This window comes from Branchiostoma belcheri, unplaced genomic scaffold, assembly GCF_001625305.1.
Source record: "Branchiostoma belcheri isolate BF01 breed outbred unplaced genomic scaffold, Haploidv18h27 scaffold3, whole genome shotgun sequence".
Taxonomy (NCBI): domain Eukaryota; kingdom Metazoa; phylum Chordata; class Leptocardii; order Amphioxiformes; family Branchiostomatidae; genus Branchiostoma; species Branchiostoma belcheri.
Window position 1 is genome coordinate 5,582,736 of NW_017803909.1, and position 18,664 is coordinate 5,601,399.

General features: G+C 40.9%; 1 protein-coding gene across 2 annotated transcripts in view; it reads right to left on the reverse strand.

Moving 5' to 3' along the window:
* Nucleotides 1-308: 308 nt before the first annotated feature.
* The window catches only part of LOC109473690 (dynein heavy chain 5, axonemal-like), a 109,693-nt gene continuing 91,337 nt past the window's right edge, over nucleotides 309-18,664 (reverse strand). Inside the window, exons 62-79 of one of the 2 annotated variants that reach the window (XM_019773652.1) lie at nucleotides 18,163-18,318; nucleotides 17,563-17,745; nucleotides 16,878-16,982; nucleotides 16,227-16,480; nucleotides 15,314-15,504; nucleotides 14,544-14,665; nucleotides 14,003-14,161; nucleotides 12,932-13,168; nucleotides 12,015-12,167; nucleotides 11,358-11,508; nucleotides 10,672-10,793; nucleotides 8,790-8,939; nucleotides 4,002-4,114; nucleotides 3,428-3,584; nucleotides 2,759-2,911; nucleotides 1,994-2,206; nucleotides 1,251-1,433; nucleotides 309-687 (exon numbers count right to left, since the gene is read on the reverse strand). In XM_019773652.1, coding sequence (XP_019629211.1) covers nucleotides 484-687; nucleotides 1,251-1,433; nucleotides 1,994-2,206; nucleotides 2,759-2,911; nucleotides 3,428-3,584; nucleotides 4,002-4,114; nucleotides 8,790-8,939; nucleotides 10,672-10,793; nucleotides 11,358-11,508; nucleotides 12,015-12,167; nucleotides 12,932-13,168; nucleotides 14,003-14,161; nucleotides 14,544-14,665; nucleotides 15,314-15,504; nucleotides 16,227-16,480; nucleotides 16,878-16,982; nucleotides 17,563-17,745; nucleotides 18,163-18,318 — 3,006 coding nt within the window. In that variant the 3' untranslated portion in view covers nucleotides 309-483. The remainder of the gene's footprint in view (nucleotides 688-1,250; nucleotides 1,434-1,993; nucleotides 2,207-2,758; nucleotides 2,912-3,427; nucleotides 3,585-4,001; nucleotides 4,115-8,789; nucleotides 8,940-10,671; nucleotides 10,794-11,357; nucleotides 11,509-12,014; nucleotides 12,168-12,931; nucleotides 13,169-14,002; nucleotides 14,162-14,543; nucleotides 14,666-15,313; nucleotides 15,505-16,226; nucleotides 16,481-16,877; nucleotides 16,983-17,562; nucleotides 17,746-18,162; nucleotides 18,319-18,664) is intronic. The other variant, XM_019773651.1, reaches the window with a different exon arrangement.

Below are 18,664 nucleotides of genomic sequence, written 5' to 3' on the forward strand. Positions count from 1 at the left end.
ATTCTGGTCCTGAATCAACTGAAAAATGCTCATGTTTTGCCCCCAACAGTTGAGGAAAGTCCTTTTCTTCCTAGTTGTTACAGTTTTCCCATCTATCATTGCTGTGGTTTGATTAAAAGTTCAAAATTCAATGTTTAAATTTTAACCCAGCCTTTTGTGTTGACTCCATGGCTCATTTCATAGCATTTAAGCCTATAATAGGATGCCTAGACCTGTTTTTATTTTATTTTTTTTCGCCCTGTCGCTTCATATTTTTTCTGAAAAAATCCGAGAACCAACAAATTAAATTGGTGTGGCCTAAAGTAAACAATAGCATACAATCAAATACATACAATCATGATGATAAAATTAAAGCCACTCCAGGTTTACAACTCTTGTTGCCTTGAGATTTTAGTACAATAAGTAACAACAAGTAACTACATGTATTAGACTTGTGCTGTATTTTACACAATTAAGGGTAGAAAAGTACATTTGTAATCATGTTTATTTGACATCACACAGTAGGGCGACGCCCCTGAGGATCCAGTGGTCAGGAGACTGGACAGTCCGGAGGTCCACGGCAGCGATGTAGGTCAGGTCAGTTCGCACAGGTTTCTTGTAGATGGGACAGGAGTAGAGGCGGGGGTCTTTGGTGCCAGTGGTGTTGATGGCATAGATGTGGATGACTGGCATTTGTTCAAACAACACCTGGGGTGGGGGTAAAGATAACGTAATCAATTATTCCACTGTGTCTACCTTTTAGATATTGTGGACGTTGAAGTACATGTAGTAGTGAATGAATGAGTGAATGGATTAATAGATGAATAACTTTGGTTTCTATTCAGCTATCATGCTATGAAAACACCAGGAAATAACTAAGTATACATGTGCATAATCAAATATGCTACCATATTGAAAAGTATATGAAAAGTTTATTGCAAGCTCTTGCCCATAGGCTAGTTGCAAGTCCATGTGACATGAGAATAAAGGATGGACAACAGGATGGGCAACGATACTAGTATAGTACATGTATGTGACTACTCTAACTACTAGATCTCTAACCACTAAATTCTAACTTGTCGGTTTTGACTTCTTTTTTTTGAGAGAGTGGAAGTGGGTTTTGTGCTGTTATTTTATAAAGAGGAGAGGAGTTTTATTTTTGTCTGTAAACTTGGAGAACTTAGGATGGAATTTGTTTGAACAGGTCCTTTCTTTCATGAACATAGAAGGGGCAGTTTGAAATAAAATATGATAGAGAAAAGTGTGCCCACCTTGGGTTTCTGTTCGATGAGTTTGGAGTTGCGCCGATCCCAGCCAGCACCCTCCAGGTACAGCCCGTACACATACACGCCCTCCAGTGGAGGCTGGGCCACGTCGTCTCGCATCCACTTGGTGACGTCGTTATACAGAACAACGCTGTCCAGCGCCCAGCCTTTGTGTGCTCTGGTCACCTCCTGTACAACACAAGACAAGTCTAATTTTACTACAATGTGTGGTCCTGTGGCATAACAGTAGAGTGTTTGGCTCAGACCCAAGAGGTCCCTGCTTTCAAGTCTACACTGACCTGTGTCATAACAAATTAGAAAGCCCTACTGCAGTTTGGAAATGACTCCTGTCTATGCTCAACTTGTCTCACAGTATGTAGAAACCTGATAAACTAAACTTGTCTCATAGCAGGTAGGGAGCCCTGTGGTTTAATGATACTAGTTAGAGAATGACAGCTGTCTTTAGAATATTCAGAAGACCCTCAAAAATCTCGACCTAGTCTTGTGTTCTTGTGAGTCTAGGTCACTCAGTGATCAAGATGTACAGTCGACATATAAAATTTGGAGGTACATGTAAACAGTCAATGATTGATGAATATTCTACTACCTGTTAATTTTACGTGACTGATGAACCTCTTCATACATGTATGATGTACAATTGCACCTGACTAACCTGTCTCATGACATTAAGAAAGCCATGTCGACTTAACTAGATCAGGACTGTCTAATGTTGATATCTGCCAACTTGCCTGTCTCATAGCGGTAAGGAAGCCCTGCGGGTTGAAGAAGCCAGTCATCCAGAAGCTGTTGGGTCTCCCGTTGAAGAGCCAGTTGTCAAACTGTGCGTTCCTCTCCAGCAACTCGGTGAACCAGAACCCCAGGGTGGACGACGCCCACGAAATCTTCTTCCACTGTGCGGGGATCCGGGCGTCGTACATGCAGTCCAGGGCATCGCGCAGGTTCTGTAACAGGACACAGGGACTTTTATTTTCTAACCTAATCTGTAGTACAGTATACTAAATTACATTCTTCAAACTAATTGGTAAATAATCATATGACTTCAATGTTACCACAGATGTTTCTTAACTTTCGTATCATAAGTACTAGATAAACTGGTCATGCTAAGATCCTACAAGAATGTTACACAGAGAACTTGTTAATAACTACTGCATATCTTGAAGAAGTGGACAGACTTCCAACAGTCTCTAAACTATGAGTTTGTAACTTCACGTCGATCACTTTGACATTGACTTATATATATATCAATCTATAATACAAAGTTTAACATAAATGGAAGAAATGTAACAATATTAGAGATACGTAACATGATTTACATTGTGTGTATGATGATAATTACTTTGGTTTTCATGAATATTTCTACACAATGCAGTTGCGACCTTTCTATTTCATTTCAGAAGGTGGATGAAAAAACAGAACTCGAAAGGTACTCATGAATATTCAAAGGCTCAAAAAGACCTTGTTTCTTCACAATTAGACATGAATCTTCTCCTTACCTCGTTCATGATGATGGTACCGTCAATGGCCAGTTTGAGGTCCTTAAGGGTGTTCCTGACCAGGGTGATGACCCTCTGCATGCGGTCCACCTCCTGACGCAGGAAGATGTTCATGGGAGCGTACGCACCCATCTGTTTTAACCTGTCCTTCACCTGGGGGGGGGGGAATGGATGGTTATTGATAAATAAACTTTGAATTAAGTTTAAGTCCTTCCTACACCACATGATGTACAGGAAAGTGCCACTGTCCATCTACTTATCTCTTGGGTCACACAGTTGTGCAAGCACATACAATATTACTGTAACAGTACAGTAACTACAGCTGGATTCAAGTCCATTGTTAACCCTCATTTACAGTGTGTTCAGCTTCCATTCTCTTGCCCATATGTCCTGAGCAAAATAGCAGTATTTTACCATTACTATAGTTTTTGTACAGTTTTACATAGTTAACACCTAAAATCATGAGTGTTCACATTGCAAGAGACTGCTGCATTTGATCCAAGCAGATCTCTAGGGGGAAAGATACTATCCAACTGGCCAGACAGTTTCCAATGTTCTGGTTGGTTGGATAGTGTCTTGCCCCCAAGAAACCTGCTTAGAGATACATTTGTACATGTAACTGTGTAAGGTCCATTTGATACACTGCTAAGAAGACTTCACTCTACAAACCTCGAATGGGATGTAGTCCTTGGGTAGCTTGTCCAGCATGTCATCAGCCATCCTGTAGACGATGGCCTCCCTGGTCTCCCCCACCCCTCCTGAACTGTCCTTAGGCTGGATACTCAGGATGGTGTCCAGGACATCTTTGGCAACCGTGCTCGAGTGCCTAGAAAGCAATGCAGAAAAACTCTTAGATATAAAATCCTTAACAATTGTTTATCTACGGCCGGTTCCAAAAGTCTATTAAATGTAGGGGTGCTTCTGAAATATTACATTAAATCCAGCTATTTCTGACTCGAAAAAAAAATCACATTAACCACAAAAATAGCTATCATAATAATGGTAAAAATAAAAATACGGGCATCGCCAAGGGCATGCCTATAGACGACGAACCATGAGGTTAACCTGCGAACATGTAAAACCAACTGACCACAATACTCCTGCAGGAGGTAAACCTCCTTCACAAATTAATGACACTGGAATAAACTGTCCTGATGAGTATGTAAGATGTAAGATGAAATACAATGTTGTAACAGAAACCAAAAGTTTTCATTTTACAACAAAAATTCCGTGCTCTACTTACGTGATTTCGGCATTTGGATGCAGACCAAAGACTTCTGGAGTGGCTGAGGTGGGTAAGCCATTGATGTACTCATGGTACTGCTCAATCTTCTGGCACTTTGGAATCACATAGCCCTGCAAACAGGACATTTTGATTAGAACTGAATTTCCTTTAGTAGCTAATACCAACTAGAGGTCACCAGATAGAGGGACATTGTTCTAGATAAATGAACAATGTCATGTGTATTCTTTACTTTTTTAATTAATTTGGTCTAGAGTACAAAACAATTGCTGTAATGTTAATCCTTTTTTTATTCTACGGAACACCCTGAAATGATGAAAATATGTTGTTCCCATCTGGACTTATCGGTTTTAAAAAATTTCACCAAGCTGCTAGGGGGACCAAACCCACACCACTTATTCCTGACAGGAAAAGCTATCTGTCACCAAAAAGTCAAGACCATAGCATGTTCAGGACAAAAGATATAAAAACCAGAAGTTCTGCTGCAGTACCAAGGTCAGCCACCAGGAGGCCCATATTTTACCTTCACCTTTGTCTTCATAAGACTTACCAAGGACATTACACACTCTGTGTCTAATGTCCTTGGACTTACCAACATACCAAATATCATCACAAATCCATCAAGGCGTTCTGAAGTTATGCTGACAACAAATTTGCTGAACTGAGACACACAGACACACACACACAGACAAACATAGACACGCCAAAAACAATACCTCCATTTTTCATGGAGGTAAAAAGAGTTGCGAGCTTAATAAGTCTGCGAGTGAAGTGAGTGGGGCTTGGAGCGTCACTGTTTGGTGTGCCTATGGATCTAAGGGAGGTGAGTTGAATTGCGTCTTTCTTCTCGCTTTTTTCTCTTTTGACTTAATTCATGTAACCTTTAGTGCCAACGTAAGTACCAGACAATCATTGTGGATGTAAAAAACAGCAGAGAACATTTGAAACGCTACATTTCAGGTAAACAAGTTGGTGGAGAGAAGACAGCTGCCTGCGCTGCGATGGAAGAAAACATCTACAAGAAGGCCTGTAACGTCAGCAGTTCCTACAACGAGGATGCCAGCAATGACTACGAGGAAGCCTGCACGGTCTCCCCGTCGAGGGTTTCGACTAGAAACAGGGCCTCCGGATCCGGCCTGAACCCCATACCTGGAGCCTCAGCCTTACCAAAAGAGCCAGGTAAGGTTCTGTAAATATCAGGAATATTATGTGTGGAAATACTGGCTCGAAAAGTTCGATACATTCAAAACAAAGATAGCACAATATGCTGATGATTCTAGTTTTTCTATTCAACCAGTAGACACATCCCTTCATGCATTAATAGATGATCTTAACGATTTTTTGCTGATTTTAGGTCTTAAAATCCCAATTTTGATAAGTTTTGCGAATAGGTACATTGAAGGATACACACTTTACCTTACCAAGCTCCTTCCTTTTACAAAAATTGGACCAGTGGTCCAGTCAGTATACGTACATGTAGGTCTTACGGGTGAATATCAAGGCTGGAGGAGAATTACTGGACTGGGTTATCTAAAATAGATTTTAGGTTTTTACTTCCCTGAAAAGGACATTCTTTAATACTTTATGGTAAAATTACTTTAGTTAACTCTCTTATAGTTTCAAAATTTACCCATCTTTATGTCCTTACCATCACCAAGTAATGACTTCTTTACAGCATATGAAAGAAAAATTGGAATGGCCGCCCAGATAAAGTGAAACGTAAAATCATAATACAACTCTTACGATAATGGTGGCTTCACTTGCCTAATTTGATCTCACGCGCAAAGCATCTTGGATACCTAGACTATGGCTGGCCAAAACATCCTTTTGTAAATGCATTTAGATGTATCTGTTAACAAGGATTCCAAGACGAAATTGTAGAAATTTTGTCAACTATAAAAATTAGGTATCAATAATTTACATGTACAACGTCCTTCTTTCTCAAGATAAGACTGTCATTGGGTTGGGAAAATGATCAACTGAATGTGGTTTATACAAATAAGGATATGATCGATAAAAAACATTTATAATTCAATTTGATAGGTCATAAATTTTAACATCACTTGGCAAAGGTATGGTGTCTATAGTTCTTAGAATTCAACCCTGCAGCAGAAATGTGATATATTGAATATTGTACTAATCTCCAAGCAGATCTTATGGTGGCAAGACAGTACCCATTAGCCCCCCAAAGTTGGCTTCGGTTGGGAAATGGATACAGGACGGCCAATGGATACAGGATGGCTAATGGATACGGTCTTTTGCCACCCAACCGAAAGATCTGCTTAGAGATTTAATATATAATAAATAATTATTGTACATCCTTCAGGTTTGTCCAGGTCTGAGTCTAACGACAAGCGCCAAGCCGCCGACCCCGGACCTGCCTCTGCTGAGACCGCTGGGTACATCCCAGGGGTCGGTATGAGCAGCCCTGGTCAGTCCGGAGGCTGGACCAGCGCCATGTTGAAAACCTACGCTGTGGTGACAATGGTCCTGATTTTCGGTCTGCTGGGAGTTACCATCTTTCAGGGTAAATGTACAATGCATTTTTTTTCGAAAATGGTCAGTAGAAAATGATTAAACAGTGAACTTTCATTAATTGTTATAATTTTTGTATGTCCTCTTTCCTACATAATTCAGTGTTTTTGTCTACTTATACAGCTGTGACGGTGTCTGATCTGAAGTTGACAGTCCGAAAGCTTGACCAGGAGACAAAGGGCGATCTGAAAGACCTGAAGCTGTCACTCAACAAGCTCGACCAGAAGACAACTGATGATGATCTGTCGGAGCTGAAATTGTCAGTCAGCATGCTGGACACCAAGACAGCCAGAATCCAGGCAAACGTCTCTGGATGGATTCATCACCAGCAGGTATGAAGAAAATTCTTCTCATAAAACATATCAGAGCCTAGATGACATGTTGGAGACTTGATGAATTGATGTGTTAGCAATTTCAACAGTAAAATCCAATTTTATCGAATAACATTTTACCACTAAGATGACGAGTTGACCTACCCCAAATATCCATTGCTTCCATCCATTTCGAAACAAGGCTGTACAGCAGGGCATTTGATTTACAGGAAATGAAAAAGGACGTGTCGGCAAAGCTAGTGGAAAATGAGAAATCTGTGGACAACGTTGCAGCCAGCGTGACAAAGCTGACCAAGTCAGGACTGGAGGAGGAGAAGAAGATACTAAAACGTCTGGAGATGCTGGAGGATAACATGAAGAATAACCAAGACAAACCGGAGAACAAGCCCGCTCTGAAACGCATAACAGGTACGAAGATTTCATATTTCACTTGAGTCTCCATTCTTATACTGAATATAATATGCACCATTTCCTTGCAGTTGAGCACTAATTAATGACATAAAAATAACTCCTGACACAAAACTTGAGGAAAGGAAATTCGTCAAACTAAAACTAGCCTTAAGTTTGACAAGGTTTAAAGACTTTGATTTGAATAACATTAAGATGTAGAACCTGGCGCATGTATGAACCAGCCAACTTCTTCAGAAAGAGATAAACCAAAACAGAAGTGTGGACAACGATGGATGATAAGTATCTGAAATGTTTGGAAAGAAGCTATTACATAAATTTGGCAGTGTAAAGCTTTGCTTTTTCATACCTCTAAACGCCAAGTCCATCACTTAAAGATTAAAGCAAAAAAAAACCAGAAGTGCAAAGAATAGAATTTGTGTAGACAACAGTCTATGTGGTGTAGGTACCATGTCTCTCAAGACCAGATATTACCATTTTATTCAGCAACCTGTCCAGGCGGTTACAAGAAGTATCGTGAAGTCTGTTACAAATACTTTGGGGCCAAGAAGACGTTCTCCGAATCGGCCGAAACCTGTCGGGCTGAAGGAGGCACCCTCGCCATGCCCCGCGACACCGGCATCAACGACTTCCTTCTCTCGGTGAGAGGCAATTGCAAGAACAACCATTGGATCGGCTTACAGCGACAAGAAGGCAAGTGGGTGTGGATGGACGGCACTGCTCTGGGGACCGGCTACAACCAGTGGGCGCTCGGTGAACCCAACAACTATAGGGGGAATCAGCTGTGTGTTTACAGTTGGGTCCTTTACCGCGTCGACAGCAACAAGACCTTGAAGTTGGCCCTCTGGGATGATTTGGATTGTAACGCAAGGAGAAGTTTTGTCTGCCAAGTCCTGCAGTCAGGTTCGTATCATTTTACTTACTGATGTCTTGTTTCATGAATAATGCAAACATGCCGAGTTAACAGATACAAGTACTGAGTATACAAACCTTAATGTTTTTTCTTCTTCAAAATACCAGTATGTACATGTAGCTTGTAACACTGACTTGTCAAAATCAATATTTTGTACTAAATTATACATATTTGGTAAGATCATCCAACATGATAAATAATGGCAAATTAGATGTAAATGCTAATTTATAATGCTAAAATAAAGTAAGCAGACAGGAGTTAAGAAATTACTTAAAACGTTCCTTTTCCAATCAAAACTTGTAATTCATCTTCCCTTCAGCTGCTCCAGGCAAGTAACCGGACGCCCATATATGGAAAGAGTTATTTTGCTAATTTCGCAGTCACCCACAATAAGGCCAACTGATTCCATAGTCCTTCTGACGAAGGCAATAAATGATATTATGAAGTCCAGTTTGGACTGACGTATTATGATCTATAACTTGCTTTGGGCACATTTTGCACACCGATAATTGAAAATCTTGTATCTCAATACTTAACCCATGGCATATTTATCAACTATTAGTGATTCTGAAAATTCTTTGAAAAATCATTCACACTGACCTTGTAGAAGCAGAAGTTTGGTGAGAAGAGTTGCTCGCTAAACCAGACGCGAGCGAAGGTGTTGAGGAGTCGCTTGTCGTAGTCATCTGTTACGCGCCCACCGTACTGGATCTCACCAATCATATACCTCACCGTGCTCCAGGACACACCCTACATAAGAGGAAGAGAGGACCACACAATCATACATGTGAATAACGGGTTTTTTTGTGGTTCATACCCTATGTTACGACAGCCCTATGTTACGACAGCCCTATGTTACGACAGCCCTATGTTACGACAGCCCTATGTTACGACAGCCCTATGTTACGACAGCCCTATGTTACGACAGCCCTATGTTACGACAGCCCTATGTTACGACAGCTATTGTTATTGTTATATGCTGACGAACAATTGATGTCGGCGCCTTTCGCATACGTTAATCTCATTAATAAAACCCGTTTTTCAAGTTTCCATCCAGTAAAATGTATCCACAAATATTTTTTCCTCGAAAAAAATCATTTCGGATTTAAAAATTCTCTTTTGGAAGTTATATGTTTTTGATGGTCTTGTAGCGGGCGGGTTGCATGAAAATCCACGCCATAGTTCGCTATCCACGCCGCGGTTCGCTGACACTTCCGGGTTGCTTGAATACGCGAAAGGTACCACAAAATTTGTCTCGTGTATGAGAGATAAGATGACGCTTCTTTACATGTTTTGATGTATTTTTGGCGTAATTTGTAGACTAGTAATTTGTAGCGGAAATGTTGCTAGTACGGACGAAGCAAGGCTCTTCACTCTTAAAATCCGGCTATCGCGGGCACCTCTGGTAGCGCCCGCGATAGCCGGAGTTTTGCAGCAGAATGTCCTAATTAAGTATTCCTGACGATACGTTTGCCATTTGTAGCAGTGTTTTTTTATGTCAATACTTGTGAAAAATGTGGAATGCTTGTGGACAGTTTCAACTTGTAAACAAGTGTAAACAAATGCCCCGCTCCCTCAGTTAATTTTCGCGACGTGTTCCATATAACTTAATTAATTTTCGCGACCTGGCCCTCCCAACTGGACGGCCTCTCAGGATCTCTCAGCGGCGGAAACACTGTCACTAGTGACAATATATTACGTGAAAATTCCCTTCGAGATCATTACACTCAATACACTCACAAATAATTTATATCACTTGGTGTCTGAACACGTTGAAAAAAGGGGGTGTCAAAACATTAGCCTGGGCACCATCCCCAGTAGTATATTCGCAAACTCTATAACCAGCGAATATACTACTGGGGATGGTACCCAGGCTATCAAAACATAGGGCTGTCGTAACATAGGGCTGTCGTAACATAGGGCTGTCGTAACATAGGGCCGACCCCCTGGGGAACAGGGGCGCTGCACTCTCATGTAACAAACCAGCACCCTCATATCAATTTTTAGATTGAAGCCTAAGTCTTTTTCAAAATCATCTTTTTCCAGTAAAAATACAAAAACAACACCACATAACAATATATTCTAGCATTACAAACTATGTTACTCTCATAAAAATTCCAAAATCTTATCACAAACATGAAAATTTAGCTCTAGTAGTAAAAGTTTGAATGGAATATATAGAACAGGCTCTGAATTGAAACATGAGACCTGAGTTTGTAGCAGGGTGGATTACATATTAATGGGATTGTAATTTTGACATAGCACCATTTTGTGGCAAGCAGTTACATGTAGCCCTACACACCAGTGATGCCTTGCTGAAACATTGGCATGTGGTGTGGTTCATGTAGAAGTAATTGAATATAAAAGGAAAAGATTGATACTGTACATGTATGTAGTTGTTTTTCTTCTCTCAGAGCAGTGGTTATCACAGAATACCAGACTAAGCACAATGTCATAATTCAAAGATGAAGACACAACTCACCCTCTTGATGTCCATATCATCCAGGTGGTTCTGTACAAACTGTACAGTGGCATTGAAGTCTGCCTGGTTGAACTCATAAGGAATGTTCCATCCCAGGGGACCAAATTTCCTTCTCTCTTGCACTGCACAGGAAAAATTTAAAAAAAATTCAACAATAAGCCAACAATTAACAGTTGAAAAGTAGTAAATTTATTCATAATGAACAAAACGGCAATTGTGTACGTAGGCCAACATCTATCTCAAAGAGGACAAGGACAAATGAGACAAAAAACTGGTGTGGCCTTTTAACAATGTCTTAAATGAATAAATGAAGAATCAAACTTTGTGTGGCCTAAGTTATCAATTGCAACAATGTCAAGTCAATGTACATGTAAAATCTGTTTGGTCCACAAGGGCAGACAACAGTTCAGTAGTGGCAAGGAATTGGACATTGTACATGTAGAACAAGGGGTATTTCAAAGCCTACCAAAAACTTACTTTGGCAATGTAGTATCAATTAAATATCATCTCTAATGTTTCACAGTGACTGTGTTTTCAAACTAAGCCATCTACTGATGCTTGTTATTGGTATTAGTTGTCGATTGCCTTTATGAATGTGGTAGTAGCTGTTAATTGCCTCAATGAATACCAGGGGTAAATCTAATATATATACAACATAATATATACAACTGTTCCCATTCCTGTACCTGTAGTATGTAGGAATGCCACAGCATACAGCATAGGCTTCCACTGAGGCATGTTACTGATCTCCAGCTGGTCCTGGCTGATTCCTGCGTACGTCTTCTTCAGACCAGCCTTCACTCCCTGGGGAGGCTCACTGGTGAACTTGATGGACATCTGTCAAAAAAAAACAAGGGAAGGAGATCAGGACATTGGCAGAAATTGTTTTAACTATTCACTATTGATTGCATGTACAATGTATCTGAGATACATATGTGTAGTCTCTTTTATTAGTACAGAAGCTCTGTTTTTTTTACTGTCACTTTTTTCTTCTTCTTCCAGGGACATTAGTAGAGAGAGTGATCATGAAGGTGTTGAAAATGTCTAAGTAGCAAAACAGAGAGAAAGAACTTCACAAGACAACTGAATGACATTGAATTTGCTTGAAGCATCAGTGTACAATTAAATAGTAAACCTACATTATCATATGTGTAGTTTTGACCTTTTCTTTCTTCTATGACACAATCCCATTGTGATCTTATTTTCCTCCTTTGTTAATTGTCAGTGAGTAGTTTTCTAACATGCAGGGAGCTTGAGATAATGAAAATATCACACACAAACACACAATCACACAAACAAATCCAAAATGTACATTGCTGTAGAATGTTGTGTTAAGTACTGACCTGTAGTAGGTTGATGGGGAAGTTATCGTGGACTTCTGTTGTCATCCACAGCCTGAAGCTGTCGTGGATCACCTCAGTGTCCACGATGATGTTGATCAGTTCATCCATGAAGTCTAGTCCCAGATGACAGTTCTGTAGCAGTGCCCACCCACCCTGAAACAGACATCAACACACTCAATAAAGAGAAGAAATTCTTAACTGAAAAATGCCGCCAGGCTACTTCTGCACCTTTGTTGAGTTTTGGTTAGAGAATGTAGGGCTCTTTATCGCAATGGAAAGTGTTCAGCAAGGACAAAGACAAACCTACTCAAGTTAAAGCTGAAATTATACAATGGAATCTATTGAAAGCAAAGAACATGGATTGACAAAAACAAGCTTTTGTGTCCTATGGGTTGTGGGATCTTTTTTTTTCCAAAAACATCACAACAGCTATAATTCTTTCTGCAGAGAGTATTTGAGACCAAAACAAGGCTGGAAAGGCACCCAAAGTTAAGGTTTCCAATGGTTGAGATAGTAGTGCAGTATAGTCCACTTTGTTGCAAAAATTAGGTTGTCCATCAGAATTTTAGGTTACCCCACCTATAAGTTACTACTTTCTTCAAATTAAGTAATGTTACATAACTAAGCCTTTGATAATATTTCTAACAGCTTTTAGTTAGTTGATACTAGTAATAGCCATTAATACCTAAAATTAAAAAGCATCTGCTGGATACAGTGGTGCAAGCCAAGTGGGCATGATTTTTTTTTGGGGGGGGGGGGCATTCTTAAAATTCAGGTAGCACACTGGGCTACCTAGGTTCAAAAATAGGTTGCCCCAAGTAAAATTTGGTTGCCCGGGGCATCTGGGCAACCAGATATTTTGCACGCTGTAGTGAGAGTAGGAGTAAAATGATATACTTCAAGTCATCAGGACTCACCGTCTCCATGAAGAGCTTGAGAAGTTTCCTGGCATGCACATCCTGCCCCTGGCCCATGGAGATGGCCTTACACTCGATCCCCTTCTTCTTGGCCAGGGCCTCGATCATGTTGGAGGGGTCCGAGCCCATGGACAGGAAGCTGATGAGCGGCGTGCGGTTGTCCGTCTCTCCCCACATCTGCTCGACATCCAGGATCACGCTCTCCGTGTACTTCTCTCCCATGGAGTCCAGGATGTACTGTGAACAAAGCACCAGGTTTAGCATTGTGATAATTGTGTTATTTAAAGCTTGGTGACAATGTCTGTCAGCGACCTCAAAATGTAAATTTAAGTTAAATACTTAATTGTCTTTGGAGGTGGTTTTAGTAATATGTATAATAGTACACTAAAATTTAGCACCAGGGCTACAATGTTGTGCTTTTTAGTGTGTTATTTTTTAATGGTTTGATAAAATTTAAAACCATTTGCAATTCATGATGATGTCAGTGATATTACAGTTACTGTGTTTGTATAAAATAATAACAAAGTTGTTATACACAGATCCTAGATCAAAGCACTTCTTTCAAAACAATTCTTACTCTTACTCTGCATTTTGTAAGTCTTTCGTGGTTCTTACAAAGACTTTTTGTCCTACTGAGTGGAAGTTTATATTGAGTGTTGAGGAATCTGTACTCTGGGTTCTCTTTAGGTGGAGGAAGGACATTGCAGGGATGGGATCTTCGTAGTACTGTATCCTTTTCAGTTCTCTTACAGATGCCTGCCCTCTCCTGGACTCAAGGGACCCACGTGGGTAAGTACCCATGAGGAACTCCACATATCCTAAGACACAACTTCAGAATCTGTATTCTTTCCCTGAGAGCATTAGTGCGAACAAACAAAATTCGCCATTAATGAAATATTTTTATCAACTCCCCGTATTTATATAGTATAGGGGATAGACAGGCTGAATAAAAGCTCTAAACAGGAACTATGCGGCTCCAGATGTCTTACTGAGGGACGACTGTGTGTGCAAGATGTTGGTTAGCTTGAGGAATGAATCCCCTCTACTGTATTATAAACTCCCCACATGTACCTTGGAGGCCTGGTTGAGAGTCCTGTCGGGGCACCAGGAGCGGATGAGCAGCAGACGGCGGAAGGTGTCCAGCGAGGCGTGGTACCCGTCAGGGATGACCTCATCTTCAGGTGCCTCCTTATCAAACCAGCTCTTCCACGCCTTCTCATTACGGGTGATCTGTAAAATACAGTCAGTGGGCTGTTGTTAAGACTGGTCGCATTACTAAGAACAGAATGTAGGGTGTCTTAATTTAAAGGATAAGGATAACAGAAGAAAAGGAAGAGCACTACTGTAACAAGTACCTGGTGAACTAACGCTATCTGTCTTAAAGTTTCTCTAAATGAAAATGCTAAAAAACTTTGCACAGGAATTCTAAACTTCTTGAAATGTGTAGACTATAACTGTTACAATAAAATGGTACAACTGGCTAGCAACTGATTTTTGTGATAAATTTGTTGTTAGTTCAAGTATTGACAGCACTTTTATGGATTCCAAAGACAATACACGATGGCTCGACAAAAAGCACAGAACACAAAAGACAAGGTGACAGACTTCCCACCTGGTTGAGGATGTCGCTGAAGTTCTTGAGCTTGCTGAGCTCCACCAGGTTGAGCCAGGTCATGTCCAGGATCCACTTACACGGCTTCTGCATCACCTCCTTCAGGTCCAGGGATGCACCACCTGTCATCACAATGCCATGGTGAAATAGTCTTCACTGCCTAAGTCTTTAGAGATGACTCTAATTCTGAACAGCACCACAATGAAATGAACTTGCACTACACAGTAAAAGGAGCCAAAAGCTGTTTCATCAGGTTGGTAGAGTATAGGATAGGTTTTCTTTTACACAACCAAATTTGTTCTACCTTGCTTGCCACCTACATCTGCTAACATATAGTGGCAAGAAGTCACAGTCAGAAGCTCTAAAGCAAGCAAGGTAGGACAAGTTTGATTGTGTAAGAAAACTCCTATATATCCTACAGTAAAAGGAGTTCTGAATTGATAGGAAATAAAGTCTTTGAGAATCTAGTGATTACCGGATGTTTCACATAAATTCTTATTCAAGCAACTGGATAGATTTTAAAAACTGCCAGACATTTCAAGTGGCATCCACTTCTTTTCATCAGAGAGTAATGGAATCTGTAGTTGAACAGGTATTAAAACAAAACTATCCAAAAGCCATACAATGTTTCAATATGTATCAATTAAGCATGCAAGAGGCAACACTGAAATATAAATATTGGCATCCTGCACTTTAAGGTCCTTTATGAATACAGAATGGTTCAAACAAACGCTTTAAGATCATAGCAAGAGCAGGTACAAGACTCCTACCTTTGACAAGTGTCAGGAACTCCTCATGTTTGACCTTCTTGGACTTGATGTCGATCTTGACCGTGAGGAGCAGGGTGAAGAGGAACTTGTGTTTCTCGTACAGGCCTCGTACTGTGTACTTGTACACCTCAAACGTCATGTAGTCAATGATGTTCTCAATACGCTTACTGGTGATGGGAGACTTTGCTGACCTGTACAAGATGGCAATAGTTAACAAACAGTACAGTGAGCAAGATGTCTTCAAATCAAAATAGGTCATAAGAAGCCACCAGTTTCAATGTAGGTTAAAGCACATCAACATTTGCTAATTACCTAGTACTGTACCAGGCTGGGGGTACCCTAAATTAAAAACATCATTCCATGTTTTGCGGTCTTGGAAAGCAGAATAAAGGTCCTCAAGAAAACCCCAATATCACTAGTCAAAGCAGCCCTCCCCTGGCCCTGTGAATAGTTTTCTCAGGTTTGTAACTCACTGGTTAAGCTATTTGTACACAATCTAACAGTTACTGACATTTCAGTATCCATCTGTTACCTTCCTTACGGCAATACTGACTGCCACAGTGACTGGGTCTACTCTGTCCTGGCTCGGTACCGTGCATAGTCCAGTGGTTAGCGGCCCTGCCTCTGGACTAAGAGGTTGGGATTTTGAATCCCGGCTGTTGTCGCTCACCCGACATGCACGCTACTGGAAAGTGTCACAGTCCTTATGATGGGACATTAAACTGTGGTCCACTGTTCATTGTGCTTGTCGAAAAGAACTAGGGGAATTTCCCCAGTACAATGAACCTGTAAATACTCAGTACACAACTTCTCTGTCACGACCAGTAGGAGATTAGCTCTTCAGTGAGCTAAAACTGGTTCGAGATCACTTTCTGTGTAATACTTTCTTTCTGCTGTACATGAAGCTACCTACCTGGCCATGGAGTGGTCAAACAGCCCCAGGAACTGTTTGAGCGAGGTCTGGTACATCACGTTGACCAGGCTCATCTCCACGATGAGGAAGTACAGGATGGAGCCGCGCGTGGCCACGGGACGGTACTCCTCTCGCGCCGTGTTGATCTGCGTCTCCGTCTCTGCGGCCACCTGCAGCTTGTGGCTGACTTCCTCCGCCGTCTTCTTGGTGTTGGACAGCACCACGATCAGGGACTCATCATCTACAAGGGAACCCTGAGAGGAACAAAATGTCTCTTCAGTCTGTGCAATTTTCAGGATCTAGCTGCTTGTTTGTTAGTGACCAACCATAAGAGGAACAGCACAGTCATATTATTATTTTCGTCATTATACAATTTTGATGTCGTAGAAGTTTTAAGCAGAGACAGAACCAACTGTAGACAATGAGAATAAGAAGAAGACCATTGAATTTTGTACAGAACATCCCATCCAGATAATGCTCTCAGAACAACAAATGTGACATGAGACCAATACAATGCAGAATGTACAATACAGTTACTGTAGGAATACTGATGAAACTCTGCACAGAGGTACATTGTGTATGTCTGTTCCTGTGTAAGAGTATATTCCGATGCTTTCTTGAAGTCAGACAGTCACTGACAGATGATCCTACCTGTGTGTTGGTGAGTCTGAAGAGCAGGTTGTCCTCCAGCTCCTTCATCTTCCTCTTGTTGGCCGTGACTTCCTCCAGGAGCTCCACACGTTCTTTCTCCAGCTCCTGTACGACAAACAGGCATCAAAACCAATCAGAACCAACAGAAGGTCTGTGTAACATACATGTAAACTCTAGCTGTTTGGGGCCGTAACAGTTCCTTTTTGTGAACATAGATCTCCGACTCAGGGAACTTTAAAACTAAACTAGAAACTTAAACATTTGTAAAGCAAATGCATAATGTTTACCTTAGTTTGCATATGGTCTGCTCTGTTACATATTGTAATTCTTACTCAAAACACATTCATATATATATGGTGACAGGAGTCTAAATCCCTTGTGCTATAAAATTGCAACATGATGTAACCCAACACTAGTTACAATGGTGACATGTGGTTCAGGTCATTGACCTTATTGCTTTGGAGAAGAAGAAGAGGAAACAGGGCAAAAACAATATGTTTTCCTTCAGTAAACATACAAAAGTAACCACCAATGACAGGCCAGTATGGGAGTCTGTGGAAATGTGAATGACACAGAAAACAGTTTTGATTGCACCATGGTTTATGTTTTGAAAGATAAATGGGCTGAAGCTCTGACAATTTTTTTCAAAAAATAACTAAAAACCGACAAATTTAGTAGCACTTACAGCCTTCTCTGTGAGGATGACCCTGCCCAGCAGCTGGTCCTCCAGTCCCTTCATGGTGACGGTGAAGTCAATGATGGCCGTTCTGGCACTGATCTCAGGCGTGTAGGCAGGGTTGGCCAGCTTAGTGGTGATGTAGCACACAAACCCATCCATCACATCAACCTCCTTGTCTCCAACCTTCACCTGTACAAAGGTAGGAATACTTTCAGGGCTATGGTCACTGTGGTGGCTCTACAGTTACAGAGGCAATTCAACTGTCTAATGCTAGACATGTTTAAGGACAGCCACACTGTATGCACATTAAAGAAGTCACCCAGTTACATGTACCACCCAGTTACCACCCAGTTACCTGTAATTTTTTTCAAAAGCAGGCTAGGGTTTCTTCCTGGTATGAGTAAAAGAAATCAAACAGTCTTAAGGCATTTTATAGAACCTTTTCCCTGCTGCCTAACCCTCATAACGAATACAGAATTGGTACCAAAATATAGCTGAAGGTACAAAATGTAAATGACTGTACAAAACTGGTCAAGGAGTGTTACGCTTAACGGCAGTTTAATGATTATGTGATGGAAACAATTATAATGAACTTAGTAGACAAACCTTGAGAGTTTTCCCAGACTTGATGTAGTTCTTCTCCAGCACGTTGTCCAGGGCAGGGTCCAGCTCCTCTCCCACGTCCTCGATCAGAAGCGGCCTCCCCAGAGACAGCGAGTCCTCCAGGTGGTTCCGGAAGTACTTGTGATTCAGGGACGTGATCTGCACATTTGACAGTGAGTGCCACATTTTAATCAAAACAAGCATTGTATGTGCACATACATTGTAAGCAGTGTGCTGTAGTCAACAGACTGATTCTATCTAGCTTAGGACAGAACACTGCACCAGTGCTAAATCTTTGAGAATCACTTCTGAAATCGATGCAAAAAGTCCTTACTCCAAATTGATTTAAAGTACTATTTGCTAGCAAGCAAGTCAATGTGTACATTAACTGAGAGTTTTCCAAATAGAACATTATAAATATTCAGGCACTATGTTCACTACGAGATTATGACTTCTTCTCTGAAGGCAGTGGCTACTAAGATGTCCAATGTTTTGTACATGATGA